This window comes from Manis javanica, chromosome 8 (assembly GCF_040802235.1).
Source record: "Manis javanica isolate MJ-LG chromosome 8, MJ_LKY, whole genome shotgun sequence".
Taxonomy (NCBI): Eukaryota; Metazoa; Chordata; class Mammalia; order Pholidota; family Manidae; genus Manis; species Manis javanica.
The window spans coordinates 94654914-94677207 of record NC_133163.1 but is presented as its reverse complement, the minus strand read 5'-3'; the positions used below and the strand labels follow the sequence as shown (position 1 = coordinate 94677207).

At 32.3% G+C, this 22294-nt stretch overlaps 1 protein-coding gene across 3 annotated transcripts in view; it reads right to left on the bottom strand.

The window, feature by feature from the left end:
- Positions 1 to 855: 855 nt before the first annotated feature.
- Positions 856 to 22294, bottom strand: part of CTDSPL2 (CTD small phosphatase like 2) — a 78595-nt gene continuing 57156 nt past the window's right edge. For all 3 annotated transcript variants that reach the window (XM_037022167.2, XM_037022169.2, XM_037022168.2), the window contains exons 6-13: positions 20883 to 20961; positions 20477 to 20588; positions 17982 to 18068; positions 9564 to 9626; positions 9380 to 9459; positions 6271 to 6397; positions 4858 to 4953; positions 856 to 2941 (exon numbers count right to left, since the gene is read on the bottom strand). In XM_037022167.2, the coding sequence (XP_036878062.1) occupies positions 2876 to 2941; positions 4858 to 4953; positions 6271 to 6397; positions 9380 to 9459; positions 9564 to 9626; positions 17982 to 18068; positions 20477 to 20588; positions 20883 to 20961 (710 nt within the window). In that variant the 3' untranslated portion in view covers positions 856 to 2875. The remainder of the gene's footprint in view (positions 2942 to 4857; positions 4954 to 6270; positions 6398 to 9379; positions 9460 to 9563; positions 9627 to 17981; positions 18069 to 20476; positions 20589 to 20882; positions 20962 to 22294) is intronic.

The window sequence follows — 22294 nt, the reverse complement described above, 5'->3', positions numbered from 1 at the left end:
AGAAATATGGTGATATAAATCTGATCAGGGCTACATATATTACATGGAATTAAAAAACACAACTGATTAAAACATCCTGACGATACACATATTTAAAACAATGTCTTAAAAGTCAGACATTTATCACTGGAAATACCACAATTACAGTATGTACTGCAGAGCTGTAATGTATATATAGGTAGGTCACTTTTGCTGCATCTTATCAGGTATCCATCCCCTGTACTTACTAGTGTCTTTAAGAGTTCGTATTTTGTGGGTGAACTGAAGGGACTGGGCACATCTCAATAAAATTACACCTCCGCTTAACTAGATGGAAGTGTTTAAGGTAACGTCTACCAACAGATAAAAGCAAGGGGTAATGAGAAGATAAAGCATCATATTAAGGTGGGAGGAAGCTGGATAATTGTCATTTTTGAAAATTTTAAATTATGTATTAACAAACAAAATGACTCAAATCAAGTAATGAAAAATTTATGAAAACTGGTCTAAAATTTTCTCAGGCCATATAAAATTCCCCTTAGTTTATTTACAGAACCTTATTATGCTTAATTGCCTACTTGTCAGTTGACTTAAAGGAACTCTCCTAGCACAGGACTGAAAACAGCTTTACCATTAATAACATACAGTTATAGTTGGTGTTTACTTAAAGTGCCCAATAGGCACATTGGTATAGGTGCTTACATTTCCCTTCAGTTATGGGAAAGCCCTTTGAGACTGTATTTAATCAGAAGAGCTTTCAGCAATTATCATGTACACTGGAAATTTAGATCTTGTATAGGTTTTGAGTTTTGCTATTTGAGCATAAAAAGGGAGCATGGAGAAATATGAACTAGGTTCACAATTTTGAGAAGAGGATATGTAAAGGTAACGTATGTACATTTTATTTCAAGAAAGACAGAAGACAAACAGCATAAAGATGCCCAGATGCCCTAAAGATAAATACATTTCAAAGATTCTCATTAAAATGAATCTGTAGTACTTTTTCCTGCAAGCAAAATACCTTTCTTTAAATTAAAATGAAAACAAAACCAAAAGAAAACAGTATTCTGAATTGCAAATGCTTTTGCTTTTTTTTCTTTGCAGAAAATCTGCCATGATTATTTTTTAATGAATAAGGATTTTCCACAAAACAGGCTTGCTCTACATGCTAGGTTTTTAAACAGTTCAGTGACACAATATGCTAACTACATACACAACAGATAATATAGTAAGAAAACACTCAACCTGATGAAAAGTTAAAATCTTCATTAATACACTGAAAATTGACATAACTCATGCCTTTAAAATCAAAAATACAAAAATTAAATGTTTTCTAAAAAGATTTCCTTATTTTAAGGATTCATTTGAAAATGAAGCTGCATGTAATTTGTACAGTAAGTTGTACAAGTAAACAGGTAATATACATAAAAAATTAAGTGACATACTTCTCAATTATCAGTTGTCCACCTTTAATTTCCAATACTGTACTTTCTTAACAAGCATACAAAATATCAAACTTCTCTTTAGAAAAAGTGCCGTTCTTTGACATCCTTTACACAAAAACAGTCTGAGCCTATGGCATGTTAATGCAGTAGAGGCAAAGCATATTAACTTTTACAAATTCTACCTTCCATAAAAAGCCTCCCGAAAAGGAGATTACACACCCCTATAAAAATATCAACCTCTTGTGGTAGCTGCATTAGAGAACCAAGGCTTGAAGACTATTTTCATATAGCATAGAAAACCACTATGAGGGCACATTAACTGCACTGGTGGCTTGGGAGTTTACTGTGCCACAGGATTATGCATAGCTACTGAAAGGTACCAAGACTGTTACACAGTTTTAAGTTGATTGTAACCGAGAGCATAACAGAGGTACTACCAGCCCATGCAGAATAACTAAAAATACTGAGTCACTGTGCTGAATACTTCATTCCTGGAGAAAACCAAAGGCATCAGTAACCAAATCAAGCCCAACAGGTGACCAAACTCATTCTCCTCAAAGATTGGTGAGCACAGTGAAATCTGAGGTATACCTTTATCTATTAAATCTGTGTGCCATTGCAAGATATTACCATTTGGAAACACATGCCATCACAATGGTTTAAATCTTTTGAATATTAGTCATTCATATATTCTTGTCTACCCAGTCTCTTGATTTTTTAAAAGATTTCACCTACAGTAGAATATTACATAAACAAAATATAAATGCATGTCTTTCTAAATGAAACTTACATGGACTAAAAGTAGAGAATATATTTAAACAAATATACAATATGCAGGCAGACAAAGCAGGAAAACGGCCATTCAAATGTATAATAAAAAACTAAAAATTGACTATTTCCAGAAAACTATGAAGCGCCTCAACTAAAAGGAATGCATAATGAAATTCTAATCTAATACAGGTCAAAAAATGTAAAAAGGTTATAAACCTTAACAGGAAAAATAAAACAACTTTTACTGGCCATTCCTGTTGAAATGAGAATCTTAAAGTAACAGAAAAGTGGCTACAAACCCACTTAGAGCACCAAACAGAGAGAAAATAAAAGTCCATTTTCATCTCTGTTATTATCATAAAATCCTGTGTGACTACAGGTCAAACTGCTGGTGGCAGAAACAGAATTCTTTATAAACTGCAGATGTCCTGTACATAAAAAAATTTCACTGGAGTTGCACTAGTTCTAAAGACTCTTCTGTTTTAGCCTACCTACTGTATGTATTCAATCTGAGATATAGTCTCTTTCTGTAACCCTTGATTATTATTGGGCACCAAAGATAAGAAAAGCAAGACGGGGTACAAAAATGCAAAATTTCAACAGTAATGGCAATGTTTTTGTTTTAGTCCAAAAGGGTCCTGCATTCTCTCCCCCTTCAGTGATCTGACAAGTCTTTGTACTTAATCTGGGGGCAGCAAATCATGCAAGCGAAATCTGTCTCTGATGTGAGGTCGAACATCTTCGTTCTGTGTGGAGAAAAAGACATTAAAACCAATATAATTGCAAAGAGATGATTTCTCATAAATTATGAACACTCTTATTTTGCAGAAAAAACATACCACTATTTATTTTACAACTTAGATTATTCTGTTTGTCAAATACAAAGATACTGCACAGAAAGTTAACTTAGAATAAAATTTAGATTAAAGAAACCTAGACGTTACAGATGGCCAAACAGACACTAACATGAGAAGATGCTCAACATCACTAATCAGGTGAAATTAATCAAAACCACAATCATGTATCACCTCACACACACCAGTCAGAAGCACTAATATCAGCACAAGAAATAACATGTATTGGCAAGGATATGGAGAAAAGGGAACCCTCCTACACTGCGGTGGAATTACAAATTGCAGCCATTTTGAAAAGCAATATGGAGGTTTCCAAAAAAAGTAAAACTAGAAATACCATATGATCCAGCATTTCCTCTTTTAGGAATTTACCCAAATAGAGCAAAATCACTAATTAGAAAAGATACATGCACTCCTATGTTTGTCACATTACTTACAATAGCCAAAATACGGAAGCAACCTAAGTGTCAATAAATAGATGAATGGATAAAGAAGATGTGGTACATATACACAATAGGGTATTATTCAGCCATAAAAAGAAAAGAAATCCTGCCATTTGCAACAACATGGATGGATCTAGAGGGTATTATGCTCAGTGAAATAAGCCAGAAAGACAGAGAAAGACAAATACCATATGATTTCACTTGTGCAATACAGAAACAAAGCAAAACAGAAGGAACAAAACAGCAGTAGACTCACAGACACTGAGAAGTGACTAATGGTTACCAAGGGGGAGGTCGATAAAGGATCACAATAAATTGCAATGACAATACAAGTTGGTAACGGGGATGATAGTATAGGACGGAGAACACAAGTTAATGATTCTGTAACATCTTTCTACGTTGACAGTAACTGCATTAGAGGAGGTGAGGATTTAATATTGATTGGGTAACTACTGAACCACTGTGTTGTACATCTGAAACCAATCTAAGATTGTATATCAATGATACTTCAAAAAAAAAGATGTGGTACATATACGCAATGGAATATTATTCAGCCATTAAAAAAAGAAATCCTGCCATTTGCAACAACACAGATGGACTAGAGGGTATTATGCTCAGTGAGGTAAGTCAGACATGGGAAAGACAAATACCATATGATTTCACTATATGTGGAATCTAAAAAACAAAAACAAAACATAAATGAACTCATAAACACAAAAAACAGATGTGGTTGCTATAGGGCAATGGGTAGGAAGGGAGAAAAAAAAAGCAAGAATGTTTGATATTTTGATCTGAGTGATGGTTACATAAGTGTATGCACAAGTCAAAATTCACCACGCTGTACACTACAATCTGTGCATTTTATTGTATGAACCTCAATATAAAAAATGTAAAAACCAAAACTGTCATTAAAGTTTTAATTTTGTAAGAACAATTATGCCATAAGGCCAAACTAAAAGAGAGGTGAAAGTATTAAGCCACTGAATTCTACTTTGTTAGTTTTAAAATTAATCCATGGATACAGGGGAAAAAAACAAAATCCCAGAATAAAGTTTCAGCAGCATAAGCATGAATTCTACACCTGAACTATGAAAACGAAATGAAACAAATTTAACACCACTAGTTAGTGAGTTGCAAGGTAAAGCTCAGTGAAATAAAAACATTCAATTCACAAGTTTTTAAATCTGATAAGCATAATTTTAATTTACAAGGTTAGAAAATGCTTATAATCCTTTTCAACCTTTGCTTGATCTCCCACCACGCTGACTTTAAAAAAATCAGCACATATATAGCAATTAAAAAGATTTATTTCAATAGAGTTGAGGCAACAAAAACAGAAAAAGATAAATTATAAGATACACTTACCAGTTCTACAAGCTTCTCCAGAAATGGAATCAATTTTAGGAGTTCATTGTCATTTTTATCCATAAACCAGCTTTCTATAGGGATTCCATTAGACAGCTAAAATGATAAATAAATAATTAAATTATTTTTATTTAAATTTTGCCTACTTTGGAAAAGCTTAAAAAAGAAATAAGAGATTTAAGTAAACACTGATCTGTAAGTTCCTTTGAAAAAGGAAAGCCATTGGTTTATGCTTGTCATGTTCTTTGACAAGTCAGTAGTGCAAGAGACAGATGTCACAGAATAAAAAGAAGCCTAACTGGTTTTTCAGTGTAATTTCTCAGTGTACATCAAACTAAACTTGAAAGATCCATTAACAAACTTTGTATTAATGTAACTAAAAACATTCTTTATTGATTCAGGAAATAGTTACTATTAGTCAATGCTAAGCATTGTGAATGAAGGAGCACTGCTGATGTAAACAGAGACCACTATCAAAAAGCACACAGTATACTTTTATACAAGACCATGTCCCTTTCATTGTTTTACTCCCAAAAAGTAGCAGGATAACCTGAAACACAGTAGGAACATAACAAACTGACACAATGGTATTTCACTGAAGAGTCTAAATACAATAATGAAAAATATTTGTTTTCTGGTAAGAAATTTCTAGGGCAAAATATCTTTAATATTTATGTAAAACATTGTGTTCGAGATAGAGAAAAACTGATTTTATCTAGGAACCAAGATGATATTCTTAAAAACTTATTTCAAAATGCAGGCAAATAATAGTGATGTAAGTTGAACATGTTTAAATACCATACATGGTCTTTCCCTTTTTTCTTTTTTACTTTTTACTATGGACACTTGAAACAGAGGTTAAGGGCAAATCTTGTTTCATCTCTTTCTACCATCCCATTCAGCACTGATTTATTATAAAAGAAATCTCAGATGCATATTAACATATTCATAACATAAACTATATCTTGCAAGGATGGCTTATCTCTAGTTGAAGTTATATTTCAAAAAATCATTAATAGAGGGTACAAATATATGGACAAAATTACCTTAAGAAAGTATTTCAGAATATCATATCAAATAGATCAGAAGCACATAGTTAAGCTATTGTAATTCTCAAACATGTTCACAATTATTATTACTATTCAACAAGTGGTAAGAACGGTATTAAATCATGCATATCTTGGAGCCCCTTCTTATTTAGATTTACTACTCAGATTTTCTGTTTTACTTCATTTAAACAATATTTTTCCACAAGGAATACAGCAATTTGGCATTTCTAATTCTAAAAGTTGACATTAAATGGAAATTTTACCAGTGAAAATTTTTCTCACACTATGTTCTGTTTGGCAGCATTTGTCCTCATTTTACTTTATTTTTTTTCAAACTGAGTTTGTTTAGCAACTCTCTTCCTACCTGATATGCAAAGGCTTGTGGTGAGTTGTCAATTATTATAGTTTTGGAAAGATCTCTTCCAAGGATATTTAAGTCCTTTATATAGTTTCCTTGTACACAAACACAATGTTCCCGGAAAAGTCGGTGCCTAAACATAAAAATAAAATCAAGTTAACTAAAAAAATGATAAAAATAAAAATAAGTAAAAGGTCTAAAAAGTACAACATATACTTAAACATATACACATACACATACCCGTATACCCATAGAGGCTTTACAAGTTAAGCCTTATTATCTTCTCTCTCAAAGGAAATTCAAATACAATGAGGGCCTAAACTTTGGGCTATAGTTTCACTATGAAAATTCTTAGCAATTATTGAAACCTTACAACCAAATATTACTATGCCTTAAAAGAACTTCGGTTTATCCCAAAATGTTATATTAAATTATAAAGAGGGATTGAAAACTCTGTAAATTGTTTTTGTAATTTATTTACCCAGGAAAGCTCAGTTCAGATGCAGCATCTGGTTGTCAGCGAGGTCCTGCTTTTTAACCAATTTTCCAGATGGTTGACTGAGGCACAAGGAGGTCAAGTGACTTGCCCAAGGTCACACAGTAAGTCAGTGGTTAGCCCCGCATTGGAACCCAGGATCCTCCTGGCTCCCAGTCCTTTGCTCTAACCAGAAGACCACACAGCCTCCCTATCCCTGTACATGCCAGAATAGAAAATATAAGAAGGAATGTTTCCGTGTTGGCATTAAAAAAGAATGTTTTTAGTTTCCCTTAATAGTTTTTGAGAAAAGGCGTGGAGGCCAAAACATTCCATCATTTCAACTTTTCCCAAACACCCATCTTTCTTTTAATTTGGTGTCAGTGTGTGTATGATCATTTGAAAAGCAAGGACTGAATGAAGTGATAAATTCAGATTTAAGTATTACAAATGTAAACTCATATTTCACCAATAATACTTAATTGAAAAGTGTTATATCATTTTAAAAAGCTATTAAAGGTTTTATAATACTTATAAACTGTAATTCTATAAAATCTCCACTTAACTCTCAAAATATTGTACTAGTCCCTGAATATTACTATTAACTGATAGAGATCACCTTGAAATACTCCATTTGCATATATTAATAATTTGGTAGTTTGGCTTCCTTGTGTCTTAACCCCACTAAACAATTTTCCAGGAGCTATGGCCTACTCATATCTCAATTTTTAATTATGCAATTTCAAGAAAGGCATTTTTCTACCAACAAAATCTGTTATAGCTCTAACAACAAAAAAAAAACTCAAAACCTTAAAAATGTCAGAGTTGATGGTGACGGCAAAGAGGAGGAATTTTACAACCAGAGAAAATGCAGTATACACAGTTCTTTCTCTCCTTACTATAAACAATACTGTTAATTAATCAAATGATCATCTACCTGTAAAGGTTTAAAGATGGTCCTACTTTGAAAAAATTTAGACCAGACTAAGTATTTAAGTCCTATTGGGACCTAAGTAGGATTCCCTATTTAATTTGTATAAATATTTAGGTGAGGAAATTGGAGAAGCAAATACATCATCTACATGCAAGTCACTACTGATAGCTCTTCCCACAGCAAATTTGCCTGAGACAACTGAAAACATATGTGGATGCTAACAATTAAATTCTACCCAAACCCTACAGTTACTCAGAAACCTGAGTATCTGCAGCTTCAGAAAGAAACTACTTTAGCCAGTCATCAAATTTCCATTTGGACTCATGGGATTCAGAGATCATAGAAATTTCTAAGTCTGCCTTGTCACTAACTTCCTAGGGCACTCTAATGAATTCTATATACTGTTCAAAAGTTTTTCCTGTTTTTAAGTTTTTCAAAATACGAGATAAAATAAATTTAAACTCCCGAATGTGCAGATTTTACAAAAACTAGTTTAAAACATGGGTGTTAATTTATAACATTGTAATTCCATGACTATGATTTGTCCCCCAGTAAAATGAAAGCTCCAATTGGAAGCTTGTGTTGCTCATCATTGTTCCCTAGAACATTGGAGGTGATGATAGAAATCTTCAGAATGAATGAAGTCATCTAAGCAAAACTATTTGTATACTTTTATAAAGTTAGGTAAAATGAGCATAAATTATATTTTTATGAATGGGAAATGTCATTTTCATTTGTGGGTCTGAAGCTTGCTTATATGGAAGAAAAAGTGGAAACTGACTACAAAGACAATTTTTATCCTTTAGATTAAAAAAAAAAAACACAGTTCTGTTTATAAAGAAATCTCCTAAACGGGGACATTAGGAAAAGTCTTACAGCATAGTTGCAACCACTTGATAATAAAAGTACTATTAACAGAAATTAAGTTGAGGATTTTCCACTAAGAATGTGGGGATAAAGTATTCAAGAAAATGAATACCCAGATATTAAAGTGTTTATAAACTTTTTATGGCACCTCTCTCAGCTCTTGGTCAAAAACTCAGAGATTCACTTCCAACCTAAGAGGATGCAGCAGTATCTCACTTTAGTTGAAGGAAATAATGGAGCTAATTTTCAAATATATTAAAATCACCCAAGGCACTCCCACCTAACCAGGAACACACTGCATCTGTTAGCTAAGAAGACACACAAGAAACTAAGTCCAGATCAGGATAACCTGAATGACTAAACCAAATGCAATTTCCAATTAGATTCATGTAACATTTTCTTTCCATGGAAGAGAAATTTGCTCTTGAAATAAGCAAAATAATTTATTTTGATCCTTTCTGGTAAAATCAACTTTTATTTATGCCATTGAAAAGGTGACATAACATGCATTATCTCAGAGACATAATAAGGAAGTGAAAACATGCACACAGCGAAAACTTCCACATAATCCCCAATCTCCCCCCAATCTCAAAATAAGTGAGGATACAGATGTAACAGTGAATGCATTTGATCTTTGTATCCTTTAAAGAACGTCTGTCTGGAGTTTTATCATTAGAAACTCCTAAAGAGTTTGGGGGCTTAAAAAATTTATATTCACCATTTAACAACAAATCTCTAAATATGCAGCCGACTGAAAATGGCCATCAAAATTAAATAGAATCATAGTAATTTCATAATCAGTGTGACAGACATTTCCACTATTTCTTAATTAAATTTACCTGACCAGTTGCTTTTTAGGGTCTAGTATGTTCAGTAACTTGTCTGCATACACCTTCTTAGAAGCAGTAAAAAGAATGATCTACAAATTCAGGGGAAAAGAAGTAATCATTATACATGATCTAAATATGGGTACTGTATTGAATAAAATAAAAATACTTATGTAGTTAACTTAAGCATGTTTACCTCATACATCTGAGACATCCGTTCCAGGAATTCCCTGAAGAACGGTCTTAATCTCACGTAAACCTGAAGAAATACAAAAATAGACTTCAGCAAATAAACATCTAAAACAGAACAACTTCTTTATAAGATATGTTTTATTCTAACTTTGGATATATTATAAGTAAAAAGTTGTATTTTAAAGTAATAGAAAAATTTACAAAGTACAACTCTACCAAATTTACTTCACATACCAAAAACCACTTAAAACAATCTTTTGGTAGGGTAATAATAATCACTGGTGATCAACTTCACTTTTTAATGGTTAAATAGCAGCATACAATATAATAGTGCTTCATGGAGTATAATTTTATTAGACATTTAAACTAAAAATGGAAGGTTTCCCAGTGAGATTTTGATCCACCAATCAGCTCCATCTTCCAGCCAGGTAGCATCCATCCAATTATTAGGCAGGCTGTGTGTCCACCTCTAGCTGACCTGTCCCAATGACCTTCTTCAATAATTACTCAGAATTTTTTCTCTGCAACCACCTGCTAAGAATACCTTTACTTTACACTTCTGTTAAGATAAATAATGTTCAAGAAAGAGACGTCTGGATTGGTGGGTTTAAATAACTGGAATTTTTCAGAAATTAATCTTGTTCTACATTTACTGATTCAGAAGTGGCATCTAAATTAGCACTATCAAGCTATCTCAGATTGAAAATAAAATAGTCAAATCAGTTATCAAAATGTATTGGTAATATCAGAAAGGACTACAGCACCTAAAGAACTGCCTTATGCACATTATTTTCTTATTTCTGCCTGTTCTTTTGCCTATACTTAGTGTATCTCTTCTAATATACTCCAGTATTCAAAAGCACAGGAATATAAGCCATGAGCAACTACTAAAACTGGTCTACAAAAGATTTTTGACTCCTTTAAATTGTATTCATTTTGTGACAAAATTTTATAAAAGAAAAGTTTGTACTCTGCTCAAACATGACTATTAACCTCAAATACTATGAACAAATATTTATAGAACACATGTGCACCAGATTCAGTGGCTTCATATTTAAAAAACAAAGAACTGGTGACAACAAATTTAAAATCTAGGCTTCATGAAGTTTAATTCTGTCATCAACATACATCCACACAAAAATGCCCTCAAGATAAAAATCTAGTTCTGTAAATGTCTTAGGGCAGAACAGGAAAATTATGCAAAGAATTCTAGGTAGGTAGGTAGATTCTACCAACTTTGTAACATCCAAAGCCCAAAAGGTATAAGATAATATCAAATATATAGGAAGTACTTGATAAAAATCTGTTGAACAAGTGAAAGACTGCCTGAAATTAAGGACTAGAGATAAAAAGAGAGGCAAGCCTACATGACTACACAATGACAACTACTGAATTTCCTTAAAAACTGGTCACTTGTGTTTTATTCTTCCTTCTCAGGATTGCTTTGGCTATTATTCCTACTCCAGGTTAGAATGATAAATGTCTTTAATCCTAGTGGGCATTTTATCTTGGCTAATCAAAAATGAAGTAAGCCTCTACCCCTAGCAAATAAAAATAAGCAAATCCTCAGTATCCAATCACTATCCTTTAGGATGGAGGCACAAAAAATTTCAAGTTTCTCATTCTAGTTAATTTTAACATTTTCATCCTGAAACACCTGGTATATTTTATGGCCTTGGCTGAAAATGACACAGACATTATTTTTTTGGTAATCCAAGAAACACATTTTAGATATATTATGACCTTCACTGGCAAAACCACTTTTAATTAACTATGGTCTTTTAAAAATAGATTTGTGATGGTTTAAGAAAAAATCCTCTATTCTGTCAAATCTTTTTTTTTCCCGATTACCTCATCTCAAGGAGGGTGATAAACTATGAATCATAAGACCCTTTTGCTTGCTGCTAAGAAAATCGATCACTTACATGCATTTAATAACCATTTCATTTTGTATTTTATAAATGTTTTCAATATCCCCTGTTATCACTTGCAACATAAGTAGTGTCTCTGTAATGCAGGATTGTTTCCTCTGAAAACTAACACACGAATATAGAAAGGTAAAAAGTTACAGTGAGCAGGTTTGGGATTGGGACAACATGGGGTTCTGCCATGTGCTGCAAAGGCAAAATCTCAGAAAGAAAAACAAATAGAAATCTCAGCACGAAAAATAAGGACAGAAGGATCTAAGTCATTTGGAAGGATACTTTAAATCAGAAGTTTATGGAAGTCAAGAAGCACTAAGTATTGTCCAATAGGAAACAAACAAACAACAACTGTAAGGTGTGTATGAGTCAAAGAGATTACAATCTTTATTGTGTTAGGTCACAGAAATACACAAATATACAGATGCACACATAGGCATGAGCCTCCAAATGCTTCAAACTCTATTCCAGAGGCTCTTAACTCCACTTTCCTTCTGACTTTCTCATAACAAAGATTCCTGCCCTCAGCTGTCTACTTCCTATTTTCTACATTCTTTCTATACTTGTTATTTCACCAACCACCTTCTTCAAAACAATGTAGTTGCCCAAATATAAGATTAGGCCAAAAGATTCATTTCACTCTGGTATACAGATGTTCCTCCAAATATACAGCAATTATTCTATCTACACTACACATTATTACTAAACCAAATATATTCTGAAAAATGAAGTTTAAAAATAATCTATAATGCTATAGTAAGAAATAACTACATATAAAAATACCATACCCAAAGACATGTCTTAAATAAAATTATTACCCAAAGATAGGGATTTATGAATATCTTCATTATGCAAAAATTTAAAATAAATGTACTACTGCAAAATAGTGATAATGGAACTAACCTTTTAAAATCTATTGTGGCCTAATTTTACCAAAATTAATATTTTACATAGAAGAACAATGTATATATAACAGAAAAATAACATTACATTGGGCAGTACATTAACACTACTTGATATAAACAATACCTGACCATCAGCCTATACTTTGTTTGGTATTTAGACAATAAGAATGTACTATAATTGTGTAATCCTAATAGGCCATAAATGGGTAAAAGAACTAGATTTAATAATAGCAATCCAGTTACAAGCAGCTTTAAATATTTTCTGATATAGTCTGTCTGAACTCAAATTCACATCCAAGTATGCAATGTCAAGTTATATATACTGAGTAAAAGTTTACCAAACCTTTATCTAATATGGATAATTATAACAACATGACCCCTAAAATAAAAATAAAAAAAATTTTAAAGAAGGAAAGAAAACACCCAAAGCAGTTTCAATTTGTGGGCAAGTGATAAGAATAAAAAAATTCTTACATGTGTATCTTTTTAGGAAAAATATGTCTAGATTGTTTTAAACACAGATAATATGACCCTAACATATTTTTAAAAATCCTTAATAAATAAATTTGAAAAGGAATTTTCTTATAGAGTCCAAGTGGGATAAAGTGAAGCTTTATTTATTCATATACTGTTCAAAGTTAGCAATGAAGAGTAATTTTCAAGTAAAAATTGGCCACCAATTTTGTATTTAAATGTGTATACACATTATATGTAAACTATTGATATGTTTATATTAAAATAATCATTTTAAAAGCAAAAAAGGGGCCATTTTAGTAAAATAAAAATACTGCTTTTAAAAACGAATTGTAAACTTTCAAGCCTCCAATTTAATATGCTTAATAATCAAACTGTCATTCTCCTAAATTTGCAGAACACTTTCAACTGTTGACCAAGAACTTTCCACGTATTTTTTTAATGAACTACTCCTAATTTTAAGATGCATTTAGAAGGAACACAAAAAATTCCCCATGAAACACATTTTCTTATCTTTGAGAAGTAGTTAACTATAGGTTTCAGCTATATCTTTCTTTTACCTAAAAATAACAGATACTTACGATGAAAAAGTAGTACCAATGACTATACTTACTAATGATGGGAAAGTTACTTTTAAAATTACTTTTAGCATTTACCTATAGTTATCAAAATACTGTTCCCTACCAGCTACAATATTACTTTTACCCTTAATACTTAGGTGTCTACAATCCCAAATGTTTTACTTAAAGCACAAATATACATATTACTTTTGTAAAACAAAATTATGTTTTATTAAGGTCAAAAAATGCCTCTTGGTTAGTATCAATTTAAGTTGGAGCTTGAGAGAAGGAAAAACGATTAGATGTTTACTACAAAATCCTTCACTTGATTTTTTTTCTTCAAGAAGCAAAAATAACACTGACTTTTCTAGAAAAGACTGTAGAAAGGAGATAGAACCACTGACCCTCTATTTCTCTTGTTCTGTGATATAAAATATTCTGACAATTATCCTAGCTGTTAGTTCTCAAGAAAACAAACAACTATAATAAGGGAAAGAGGCTGAGCTTTACTAAACACAGGGTTTCCCGCCCACTCTCCCCCCAACTTTTCCCACAAAAGCAACCTTTACTAATAAAACAAAGCATCCTTTAGAAAGTAGTTCCCTACGGGATCCTATCTCTCCTTGAGTGCTTACCCCAATCTGATTTCTGGACAGCTGACCCAAAGTTTGTTGATTTTACTGATCTTCAGAAAGCCACTGACTGGCTAAAGTCTTATTGGTGAAGAGAGTCAAAAATCAGATGCCCCTGCAATACTTTACAGAATGAGGAGTTGGACAACACAGTTACGTTTGGCTGCACTGTGGTGAAACATATGAGGCATCTTCTTTTTGTCTTCAATTAGCCACGTTTGGGCTGAGTAGTTCTATTACATCTTCAAAAACTGAGCTCCAGTTCTTGATGGAGATAGAGGAAGGTCATTGAGGAGGTGGTTCAGCTCAAGATCTAAGTGAAAAATCTGTCTTTTGATTCAGTCCTGCTTGTGGATAGAAGTCATCTTCTGGATGGAAGAGGGAGTGAGATGACCTAGGGTCTTGAATTGGTGGATCTGCAGGAACAGAAACTAAATACAGTGGAGACCTCTTAACTGAGTAACACCACGAGATGGATTTCCTGACAATGTGTCAATATAAGCTAAATACAAAGATAAAACATGTGCACTGGAACTGATCATGCATTTGTTTTTCCAGATATCAAATGCACCTGCACCATTCTATGAATATATTTGTCTTCCCAATAACTAATTATAAAACAATTTCTGGAAAAGCTACCAATATTAGGGGAGAAAAAGACCCATTCAAACAAAAATCTATACACTTTGCTTGTGAGTGCCATACCCTCACTTTAAAAACTTAGTTTTTCCTTCAAATGACTTTTTCTCCACATACACAAACTATCCATACAGTGTCAGTAGTAACAAATATCAAATTTTGAGTTGGATCTATCAGGCTTTTTTATCTCCTAGAAAAATGGAATTCAAATACATGTAAGTTACTAAATTGAGACTTGAATAATCTACCTGCTCATAAATTCTAAGACTTGCATTAACTAAACTAAGTACTACTTATCAAAGAAGAGTATATACCATGAAGTGAGGTAATCTTTAAATGTGAGTAGTTGCAGAAAGCCCACAACCAGATTATAGTGGATCTAGCTTTAAATTTCTCTACATATGAACAAGAATTTTGATGAATATTTGATTACTTGCTTCCACTTATAATTTGAGTATGTAAATTTACTGTATATACTCTCATAGTTATTACCAAGGGTCAGCAAACCATCTGGATTACCAGTGGGTCAAATCCAAACCATTACTGATTTTTGTAAATTAAGTTTTGTAAATAAAGTTTTACAGCCACACTTATTCAATTATGTGCTGGCTATGGCTATTTTCAAGCTACAATGGCAGAAAAGTAGTTGCAACAGAGACTGCAAACCCAAAAATGGTAACGTTTAGCCCTTTATAGGAAAAAGTTTGCCAGCCCGATATAGATGATTACTAAAACATATGTAGAACAACTTACACTTTAAATTGCTTTGAAAGGAAGAGAAATAACAAATACAATTAAAATTAGATAGAAGTCGACCATAACAAACTTACCACGAAAGAAATCAAAGTAAGTCCCAAGAGGACACTTTATCAGGCCCCGATTCAGATGAACAATTTGATCCCACCTAACATTACCATTTTATTTTTGAAAGTATATACATGAATGCTATGGAATGGACATATTCAAGAGTACATAGATAAATGCTATGGAACTGTTCAATGAAAAATGGTTAATTTTATGTTGTGAATTTCACCTCAATAAATTATTTTTTAAAGAGTATATACAGTATTTTACAGGTTTCTATCTTTAAGTGGGCCACATTATACTGTAGTGGTTAAATATGTAAGTTACATCTTACCTAATAATGTGGTTTCTCCAAAATCTCTTAGATCATCTCAGACCCTTGTGTATATTTCTTCTTTGCCAGTAGATGGAGACAACACCACTGAAAGTTTAAAAGACATCATTCCCTGTTTAAAGGGAGCTTGTTGGTCTGAAAACTGGGGGAACCCTAACCCAAGATTTCTTCAAAGTTATTTTTTAAAAAGCAGACGGGATGCTTATGCCAAAACCAGAAATCCAAAGGAATGTACCCAATATTAACTATGGACATCCTCAAAAATTTACTGAAAGGCCGCTATAAACTCGGTACATGATGTACTAACTAATCATAATATTACAACGCAATCACCTCTATAACTTGCAAGATTCAAACTTCTGCTCAGTGCTCCTGATTTAGGCTAGATCATTGTTTCTCAGTTTCAGAAAGTGTATCTCAATATATAAGGAAAAGAGTTCTTTTAATTCTAGAGAGGTAGATGCAGTACATTTACGGCTTTCATACTAGTCATATGAACTGTTGGAAGACTTTTGTTCAAAGACAGCTATCCAGATTCACATGAAAATAATAAGAACTTTATGAAGAAGAGAATTAAAGCAGAAATGGTAGAAGTGCTAAGAAAAAAGTCAATTTCATGGTCACATTGAAATGAAATGCTCATGAATCAAACTCATCTACTTTCCAAGTTTCTTATTTCACTATTTAAAATTACATAAACAAAACCATTTGCAAGAAATACACTGCAAATCTCAAAGCTTAAGAGGTCATCTCAAAATAATTATTTATTTGTATTTTTCAAGTAACAGCTTTCCTTTCCAAATCCAAAGCCTGAAAGCCAGTTTTTAAGTGTAATTTTGAACAAAAAACAAGGTTATCAAGTTAAAATGAGAGAACTAAGACACTGCTAAACTATTTATATTGGCCACAAGACTCCTGTCCTTGAAGTGACTAAACAAGAACAACCTATTTGGCAGAAAATGTCTTTTTAAGAATAATATCCAGTTAAAAAGTCATACAAGTCTTAAAAATGCCTTATTTTTAAGATATATTTTGCTCATCATCTGATGATATATCAGAACTCAAGCCAGTTTATATAAAAGGAAGTGAATATGGTATTCAGATATTACCATACGTGCAATACCTAAGTTAAACTAGAACTGACAACTACTAAAATAAATCCTTATGACTCATTACAAAATAAGTAGATCCTGAACCACAAACTCTATTTAACTCTGAAATTTTATGATTCCCAGGAGATAATAACTACCATGCGCCAAGAAAACTATATCTACATTATAACTGCCTATTAAGAGCACGTAAACAACCATTAAAACCCTTCATGATCCACATGTTAAATGTTCTGTGGCTTTACTTAGTTAATTCTTGGGTTGGCTTCCTCTTGACAACCAACTTCTTGACCCTTTCCCAATCCTACAACAGCTGGTTTGTATAAAGGGAATGCTAGTTAAATCACCACCACCACCACCACCACAAAAGGCACTTGGCAATTTTCGAAGTGTGTTCATATATATTAATTCAAATTTTATGATAGGATAATCTCAAACATAAAGAACTATGGCCAACATAAAAAAATTCATAGTGAAATTTAAATACTAGTATTTTGCACTGTTATATGCCCATCAACACAGATGAGGGAGAAATGCTTTTACCTAAAATTTTTAAGTAAAGCAAAAGCTAGAAAAGTGTACTGAAATTCTACGATTAGTATAAAGCAGATCTACCAAACCACAATCTACAGACCATATATACTACAAAAGGAAATAAAAATGACCAACAAGGAAATGAGTTTTCTTTATACTAATCAGATTTTGGAAGAAAAATAAACAAAAAACAAAAAACAAAAAACACCAGGCATAACCTGGCAATTTCTTCTTGGGAATCTGTCAGTGCTCCTGCCTCCACCTGCTGGCAAACAGATTATGAAACTAGCAGAGATCACTGGGTAAAAAAAAGTTCACATTTTTTTGGAAACAAATTAATGTTGCTTTATATAATTATTTAGCATGATGTTTGTTAATAAATCATTAACATACTGGTGAAATCCATTAGGAAAAAACACATTAAACTTCACAAAAAAATTACAAAAGATTTCTTTGTTCAGAATGTTATCTAAAGGCCAAAAATCAAGTTAAAAATTTTTTTTAATTACCTGATAAATGACATCTTGGAAAAGAACTGGAAAAGTAAGTGCTGCATCTTCTAGCTCATTTAGACTACAGTGTACTAGTGTTTCATCCTTAAAATAAAAAGCACATATTGAATGAACCAAGATATTAAATTTCAAATATATGTATTCATGATCACCAAAAACATTTATTAAAATACCATTCATACGTGGAATTTTACATTTACCATACATTACTGTGTATGGGATAGAATTCTCTAAGTCACTGGTACTCAAGTGTGTCTCTAGACCAGCAAAGCAGAATCAGCATCATCTAGGAAGTAGTTAGAATACAAATTCCCCAACTCCACTTCTGATCATTCAGAAACTGAGCAGAAAGTGAAAGGAGGAGCTCAGAAATCTATGTTTTTTTAATAAGCCCTTCAGGTGACTCCAATGCATGCTCAAATTTGAGAACCACTGCTCCAAGTTCTGCAGCTACCAGCTTTGTTAAGTAAAATACATTTTTTTTAACATTTAGCAAATGAAAGTTTAGAATCTACTTAAAAAACACATATACCTTAATAGAATTTAGAAGTATGCAAGGGATTATACTAAGTAGATAAGGGAGACCTAGAATATCAATAGAGGAGTATTTAAAGGTAAGGGTAATGAAAATTACATGATTTGTTTAAATAACAGGAGATGGTATGGCATTGTTGGGATGTAAACACTTTGCTTGTGCTTCTATTACAAGCATATCTACCTTTTCCCTTATAGGGGAGTTAACTGTTTACCACTCTCCTGCCTTTTTCAATAAATTGAGAACTCTTTAAAGGGCTGAGACTATGTTTTACTTATGCTTTATTTTCAAAGTTCCTAAACAGCACATATTCAATAACTGTTAAATAAATAAAATAAAATAAAATAAAACATATATATTCTATTCATAAAGCTCTTTATCCTTAAGTCTTTAAAAAAGAATTTTATTTTAGAAAAGATGTTTTAGTACCTGTTGAATATGTCTCATAGACATAATAAACACTGTTAACTAAAGTAGCAGTCAATGAAGATTTGTCACCTGTGCTTACCAAAACCTGTTTTCTCACTGAGGAGGATCATTCAATCTCAGATAGGTGCAACTATTTATATTTCTCAAATCCTGAATGGTTAAAAAACAGGTTTCCATTTGTAGTAAATGACACTTTCCTTTTTTTTAAGTAAAGCTATAAATAATTAACTCCAAAAGTTGTTCAATGCATTCAAGATGAATTAAAATGAAACAGAAATGTTCATACCGTGTGAGTCTACATCTTATTAGGGGTAGTGCTTCTTTTAACCTAAAGTTAAACTCTGGGGAGGCAAAGAGCAAAAAAGTACTCTAGATATGCCTCATTTACTTCTAATAGCATATCAGACTACGTATTTCGAGGTATTCTCTTAGCACCTTAAAAACAGGTACTTTCTTTTCTAAACCAGTCATAACTAATTCTAATACTTCTTCATTGACAGCCTAACTAAATTTTGATCATTCTTTATTCACTTCTATAAAACTGTTCATTTATCCCCAGCCAATTCTCATCTTTCCTTCTCCATTTATCTTCTACATTTGATTAAAAATTTTATGGCTAAACTTGCTATCATGACCACATTAACTTCTAACATAAAAATCTAGCAAAATCTTTTTCAGTATCTCCACTAACTTGCAAATCAAATCTAAACTACTCATAATCAGCTCCGGAATTTTTCTTTTCCTTTGTACTATCCTCTAATAAGTATCTTAAATACTTAGGACTTCTGGATATCTGTCTTATATCTCTCTGGGTAGGCAAGACCTCTCAAAACAGAACTATACATGCTAGTTAAAATTTAAAAATAGTATGCTTTTCCTCAAGTTAATTTTTTTGAGAACAAAACCACATCTCCAATTATAAGGTACCAGTAACAAAAGCTAAGTAATACAATGTTTTTCAATACTGTATAATAATCAAGTCTTCAAAGCTCTTCTGGAACCCTAAAATATAAGTGTTTAAGTCACACCAAGAGAACATATTAAAGGTTGCATTAGTTAGCATTAAGAGATCATGCTTTTGAAAGTCTTTTTAATAAAAAGTTATTGGAATTAGATAATATGCAAAAGTAAGAACAGGGTAAGGGGTATGGTCTTGCATAAGGTTAACTCACTGATACCTAGATTATATTTGGTCCTTCAGGGAAACATGATCCTGATCAAAAGAAAAAGGTGATATCTAGGTATGAAATAAAATTAGATTTTATTGGGAGATTTAAAAAAAATCACAAAGGTTTCAGTATAGGGGGAAGATTTAATTCAATACAAAAATAAAAGCCCAATTTATTTTCAAAGGGTACCTGACACCAGCCTGAACTCAGGACACTGGCATTAGAATATGCTTAAAATAAAAACTAAGATATGTTTATAGTAAATGTATAAGGCTATTCATTCAGGTATTTTGGACTAACATTTTAAAAAAGGAACTTAACTCCTTTATTTTCTCTACCTTCACAAATAATAAACTTACCAGGTCTAAAACTAGGGAGAATTCTGGTGTGCTTCTTGTTTTCAGTGGAAGAGCAGGTTTCCTATTTAGTTGTTCTTCTGTCAGTGGTGGAACATGTTTGATGAAATAATAGCTATAAATCAAATTTTAAGAAAATTTCAACATTTCTACACTTTATAAATACAAAACATATTACTAAATTCAGCCCATCTTTACATCTTTAATTAAATAATGTGTATTTAACCTAGTAAATTAAACTTTTAAAACATGTAAATAAAACTGAAAATCTACAGATTAGTATTTCAGTAACTCAAAGTAATACCTACATGTCACATGCCCTTTACAATGTACCATTCAGCCACTCCTCCACACATGTACTTTCATTCTGTTCAAAGAGAGAAAGATATATAACAAAAACAAAACTCACGGGTCAAATACTTCCCAGTCTTCTTCGTAGGTGGCCTCTGCATGGGCTGATGAATAACCACTATCTGGAGTTACTGGTGCTATTTAACAAAGTGAAAAATAAAATGTTACTTATAGTCACTTAATGCTTCCATGAAGTAGGTATTTTAACTGCTTTTATACAAGATATTCCTGAAATCTTGTATATTTTAAAGATAAGACAAATAATCTTTAAATAGTATTTAAATGCAAATTTATTAGCACATAGATCTAACTCCAGATCTAATGGAAAAAAATTACCATTACTGACAAAATGGCCAGATAGATCATAGCTTGCAGAACTAAAATCCCTAACAGCTAACAGAAAATTGACTACTTATTACTAGATAAACACACTCCACAAAAATTCAGCTTCTAACTGGATATTGTTTATGTATATAACCATAAAAATATGGTGATTTTATAGCAGTAATACTTCACAAAGTGTCTTATACATATAGGCAGTCAATTATGTGTGCTGACAATAGACCCAAAGGTAGTTTTTTAACCTGAGACCCAAGAACAGTTGTTAAGAAGTCCATGAGTACCTTGAACACTTAGGAGAAAATGTTATGTACTTTTTTTGCAGGAATCTCAAGGCTATTCATTAAAAAGTTAAATTTTGCTCTATAAAGTACCACTGCTTTAGAAGACCCATTATTTTACTTCTAATTTATAGGCAACTTAAAAGTAATCAAGAAGCAATTCTATATTCCACAATATATTTCATTCTATGTTTGAGCTATCAATTGGTAGAGCTTTATAAATTATGCTGGGAATTTTCTAAGACAATAATTATAACTTAAATTCAAGGAGAGGACAAAATTTACAAGCTAAACAGGTTGTTTCAGAGATAAAAGACTAGAGTCTAAATGTTTGTATCCTCTGAAAATTTATACATAGAAACATAATCCCCTACCTGATGGTATTAGAGGTAGAGCCTTTGGGAGGTCATGAGGTTATTAGGTCATAGGGTGAAACCCTCATGAATGGGATTAGTGTCCTTATAAAAGAGACCCTAGAGAGCTCACAGAGCTTCTGCCACATGAAGACACAGAACACAGCTATGAACCAGAAAGCAGGCCTTCACCAAATAATGAATCTGCAGGCACTCAGATCTTGGATTTCCCAGCCTCCTGAACTTTGAGAAACAAATTTCTGTTTTTTATATGTCACCTAACATGTAGTAGTTTGTTATATCATCTACTAAGGACTAAGATAGTGGAACTCAATAAAAACTGCTGTAATCTGACTATAGGAATAGAATATTGGTAGATAATAGTCTTTCAGGACAAAAACTAACCTTTTTGCTCTCGTCATGTATTAATACCTCCTGAAACAGAGTCAATAGAGTCTGTATATTCAATGAATGACAACAAATGTAAAGCAGAATTG